The sequence below is a fragment of the Formica exsecta genome, unplaced genomic scaffold (genome assembly GCF_003651465.1).
Source record: "Formica exsecta isolate Colony F162 unplaced genomic scaffold, ASM365146v1 scaffold731, whole genome shotgun sequence".
Lineage (NCBI taxonomy): Eukaryota > Metazoa > Arthropoda > Insecta > Hymenoptera > Formicidae > Formica > Formica exsecta.
Genome location: NW_021853497.1, coordinates 22,916 through 28,680, shown reverse-complemented (window position 1 = coordinate 28,680; position 5,765 = coordinate 22,916). Strand labels below are relative to the sequence as shown.

General features: G+C 31.4%; 1 protein-coding gene across 1 annotated transcript in view; it reads left to right on the top strand.

Annotated features, from left to right (window-relative positions):
* The first annotated feature begins 1,423 nt into the window (after window positions 1–1,423).
* Window positions 1,424–5,765, top strand: part of LOC115243759 (glutamate receptor-interacting protein 1-like) — an 8,285-nt gene continuing 3,943 nt past the window's right edge. Inside the window, exons 1-2 of the mRNA XM_029820954.1 lie at window positions 1,424–1,510; window positions 2,821–3,478. Coding sequence (XP_029676814.1) covers window positions 2,944–3,478 — 535 coding nt within the window. The 5' untranslated portion in view covers window positions 1,424–1,510; window positions 2,821–2,943. The remainder of the gene's footprint in view (window positions 1,511–2,820; window positions 3,479–5,765) is intronic.

The following is a 5,765-nucleotide window of genomic DNA, read 5'->3' as shown; positions in this document are numbered from 1 at the left end:
TTTGTAAGACAATGTTTAAAAATTTTTAGTGTCTAATTTAATCTTGTATTTAAAAAAATTGTATGTAAAGTTATTGTTATATATAAAAAAACTAACGGAAATTGTAACGACTCGTTATTTTTTGAGTAACGGTAACGGTAACGAGTTACTTTTATAAAGTAACTTTCCCAACCCTGTAAATATCGCATATGGAAAAAGATATAAAAAATAATAACGTTAAGTCAATTAATAAATATGTAGCAACATTTTCGAGTATTTTTGCTTTTACAAATTAATAATTAACAAATAATTTTTAACAATAAGATAAACTAAAAAAATAATAAATCAATAAAATATCTTTAAAATAACAATATAACGAGATATTTTATTTTTTATATCAAAACATGTCAGATTAAAATATAAAATAACTCAAAAAATACTTAATGAAAAAATACTTTATTATAGTGTTTTGAAAAGCTCGAGATAAGCTACAAGAATATGCAATAAGAAATATAGGATTCCTTTAAAAAAAATAAAGTTGAACTCCATATGACCTTGGCACATTCACTCAAGGTCAAACCAATGACACCATCTTATGTCCCCCTTCGGATCAAACAACTTTTATCTGAAACGGTTTTCCATACCTTTCATATTTTTCGAGATATTTGTCTGGGACGATTAAAATGAAACATCCTGTATATAGTGTACACACACGCGCGCGCGCGTACGCACACGCACACACACGCACACACACGCCGGCACCTACCCCCCCCCTCCCCCCACACGCACGCACCCACGCGCACACACGCACACACGCACACGCACATATATATATACTTGCCGATGCTAAAGTATATTTCAAACAAACATTTGCATATCAATTCTGTATAAATTTGTTGTAATACTGATTTGTTCGAAATATAATGGTCATTGACATGACAAGCTGTAAAATTATTTCCAAATACTTATTAATAAAATTATGAGTAGAAATACAGTGGAAATAATTTCTTCAATTACACATTACTAATGAAATAATATTTAATTTTTTTATTAGAAGATTCCAATATTTTTGTATATATGATTACTTGTCATAAACACATATTTTGTATAAAAATTATTGTTTTTCCAAAGAAAGAAAATAAAATAAAAATGTATGTATTCCTTTCTTTATAACTTATGCTTGAATCAATTAACTTGAGTACTTGAGTATTAGGCATTTCAAACGAATGCAGCTAAGCCTAAGATTTAATGAGAAGCACGATCTCATTTAACGCTACGGCGACTGCGAAGCGTCCGCACAGGGCCGCATAAGTTTTCAAGTGAAGCAAAGATGCGGATGTCATCATACGTATAAATAGATCCGTTCGTCTGCACGATGATACGGCCCTATATTGAAGGAGTTATTTTTGAAAGCCACATCGTGAGTCGTTATAGCTCTGCACTCAGTTCTAAAGAGTTTCGTTCGTGGTAAGAGCGCGGTGGTTTCACGCTGCGCTAGAGAGCTGTCGAACAAAGACAACTTGTTTACCTCGTGAGCAAAAAGAATTATTGATTGTGCCATTAAGATCTGATCTTTTATATATTTGTTGTTCTTTGCTTCTGTCAGTGAAAGATTTAGTTTTTTTTCTAATTTACTCTAAAAACTGATATATATCATTGATTTACACACGAGTTTTAGTTACGGTAGATTTATTATTAGATATTAAAAAGTAGCTATAAAAAAACACATATTTTTATATAAATATTTTTCATTAATAATCGGCTTTAATCTAGAGGATGCTCATCATTCGATTATGTTATTATATCATCGTATAACGTAATGTAGGATGTTTATATATATTTATATAAATCGGCAAGGAAGAAGATTGCATTTTAAAGAAGCAGGTAATTTCCGAAATTTTCGTACAAATTGCATATGTATGTGATTTGTGAATGATTTCGCTGTTCTCAACTGAAATGCTTATAGTCAACAATCGTATATATACTCAGGAAAAGAAATCCATATATAACCAAATATAATATAATTATATACAAAATATGTCCACATATATTTCCTTTTTCTTGTATAATCTCGTATATGCATATATACAAGAAAAATAATAAGAAAAATAATTGAAAAATAATTATAAAAATAAATTTCGCATTGCTTTTTTAGAAAAAGTGAAATTTAAAGAAGTGCGTGAAAAAATTGCCCACATCCATCCAGCAAAATACGTATATGTCAGCAATGTCAGCATTTATTCATTGCCAAGAAGTTACTAGTGAATTGGCATCAATTATGTCCACATTAGATTTGTGATCTGCAAACAGAGCCTAGATCATAGAATCTGACAGCAGTTTGGCGGCAGAAACCGAGCTTATTAACATAACCTGACGTCGTACATTACTATTCTATTTAAATGATTAGAAAATGCAGAGAGATTTTGTTCGATTTCTGTCGTCAATCTGCCACTTAATCGGCAATAACAGTTTCTGTATTAAATTTGTAGCTTTGTATACCTTTTTGCTGACAACAATTTGTAACAGGCATTTGACAAGATCTGCTCTCGACAGTGTATTGTCTATCTGAATAATTATATACGTATATAAATATTTACATATGATTATAGATATAGGTAATTTTTCTTCTTACTTTTTCAAATTTTACTTTTTCCAAAGAAGAACAATGCACAAATTATTCTTCTAATCATTATTTAATTATACTTCTTATTATATCCTGTACATATAAAGATTATACAAGAGAAAGAAAACATACATATGAACACATTTTTTATATATCTTTATATTTATATTCGATTATATATGGACTTTTTTCTCGGGTGATAAACAAAAAAAAAGAAGTAGATAGCAAGAAATCATCATTAAAAGATCTTTTTTCTTGGATAATGAAAATTGTTTTGCTGAATTAATTCGGGCAAAATATATCGGATCGTAATCCGGAATCAAGTAAACAGATCAACAAGGATGTTCAGTTCATTAAGACTAACAACTATGGGCTCGCACAAGAGCCGTGCCAGACCGGGAAGCATCGCTACATCCGCGAATTCCGACTCGCCCAGAATGGAAGATACACTCGCACAAATACAATACCATTCTCACAGCTTTTTGCTGTCGAACGATCAAGAAGCGATAAATGTCATCGGTTTATCATCGCCGTTCAGTGTTTCTTCGAAAGTCGCGCAAGTGAGGGTGAAGCGAGAGAATGGCAGTCTCGGTGTAACTCTTCGAGGTGGAGTGTCGAAAGCTCTGATGGTGACGGGAGTAAAAACGGACGGTCCGGCTGCCAAAGAAGGAAGAGTCAGGCCCGGTGACCGGTTGCTGGCGGTAGATGACACCGAATTGCGAGGACTTACTTTGGCGGAGGCACAGCGAGCACTTAAGAAGAGTTCGGATGCACCTGTTACGTCCCTCACAATTGAATATGATGTTGCAAACATGGAAGAGGTGCGAGCGGCCACTTCCGGCCCATTGCTTATTCAACTGGAACGCGGCTTTTCAGGTATATCATTTTTCCCTCAAACGAGTTCTCATTTAAAATAAACTATAAATCTTGTTTATAGTCTAAACTATAAATATTAAATCGTAAAATCGTTAAAATTAAATCGTGAGTTTCACGTTAATCTGAAGTAAATATATAGCATGGTGAGATTGTATATCAAGAGAGTTTAATTATACAAAATCCTATTAAAGATGTACTGGCTATACAATCCCAGACAAAAGTTACTTCAATTTGAAATTGATGATGAAATTCTATGCTTTTGAGAGTTAAGATATGCACCATATATGCTCGTATCGTATAAAGGACTTAAATAATGCCAATTAATATGATTTTGGCACTACAAATGAATATATTTGCATATTTTGAAAATTTTATGATCGTCAGCAAAAAATTTTTGGACGTAAATTTCATCTAAAACCAACTGTAAAAAACGAAAAAATGTTGCGTATATTAGTAATATTTAATGTATTTTAATATTTAATGTCATTTTCGGAATTTTGCATTGCCTTTTCATTAATAACTCGATAACGAGTTAGTGAATCGATATCTACTTTTTTTAAAAACGTTGCTCAGTATTTTATTTATTCACAAACAAAGTTTCCGAATATTGGCAATGGTGCTTGCTTATAATTTCGTTTATATAAGTGGAAATATGCTGCTACTCCATAAGAACGCATGCAAAATTAAAGTTGGATAATTCGGGAATCGGTTAGGAAATCGTCTTCAGGTTTTATATACGTGTTCAGATAATAAATAGAAACAATCTATTAAATTTTCAGGGTATTGTCAATAAAATTAGAATGCTAGTACCAGTACATCCTTAAATTATTTTCATCCTTTCATGTTTTCCCGGAAAAAAAGTCAATATATGCATATAATAATTCATATCAAATTTATAAATATATAAAATTATCCACAAATAACCAAATCTGCGATCTCATATTACAAATTGTGCGCTACGTATTAGTTAGTAAAACTCCGACAGTAACCGAGTATATGATCTGCCATCTTATTAGTTAGTGTTGGCAAAAATGCAGCAGAAAACGAGCAATCCATGCAATCATAATATACTACAAAAAATGCTGCAAAAATTTAAAAAAGCAGAAGTTCTTGACACATAAAAATAGTAGAATTTGAGTATTGCGTGCTCTGGTACAATATGTCAACAGAACTGAGTAGAACATATGATATCAAGTTATATTGGCAAAATATCGTTAGAAGCTCATCTGCAAGCACGGCGACGGCAAAAACGCAGCAAAAATCTAACATTCGGTGCCGTTTCAAAAGATAACAGCAGAAACATAACATGGTGTATTGTCATAAAATAATGGCAGAAATACACCGAAATTATATAAGATAGTAATATCGGGTTATAGTTTTTTTGTTTACCGCTATACGACGTATCTGTCTCATATTTAAGTTTCTATCATGGGAAAACTCAAATAGCAAAATGATGTTATAATGACGAATATTGTCACAAAATTTTTGTTACGATATGATCAATTAAAAACGTTCCAAGTTAGATCTCATAAAATCCGAAAATGACGTCGATGTCATATCTACAGAACGTCATTTTCTAACGTTTTTTTACGGCAAAGATAAGATCAATCACATTATTAATATATAATAACATATATGGATATAAAATATATAGATAAATTTAAATAATTTAATTTATAAGATTAAAAATTTTATTTATATGGAAGTTTATATCTTAAGTAGACAATAATAAGAACCATTTTTACTTATTTGGACAATTCCTGTCCGAATAATAATAGTTGTTACAATGTTATTAGCCGTATTTTGTAGGTTTTATGATAAAAACTTGAATACGAGTATAGTGAATAGCACCACATAGCGATAAGCAAATGAACTATAACCGTAATAACAAGTTACAAGTTACAAATTACGAAAGGACTTTATTTGGACGACTTTAGATCGTCTTCAAAATGACGTCTTTGGCTGGTCTAAGAAATGATTTTTAAGAGGATGCCGGATTACCGACAGAATGCGAATATTAGTTAAAATGCAAAATCTTTTTGTTGATTATAGATATCAACAAATCCTTTTCCACAATTAAGGTATATATAATAACGGAGTGCGGAGTTTAACATTTCATATGAAAAGTAAAAAAAAATGAGAAAATTACAGTTTTGTTATCGGCTTCTGCCGTCAACATTTACTTAATATAACAAATTTGTAATCTGCACGTGCCTAATGAGTAAACCCCGCACTCGGCATTTCATCAAAGAGTATAAGTGAACTTAGAGAAGTGAGTTTAGAAGCT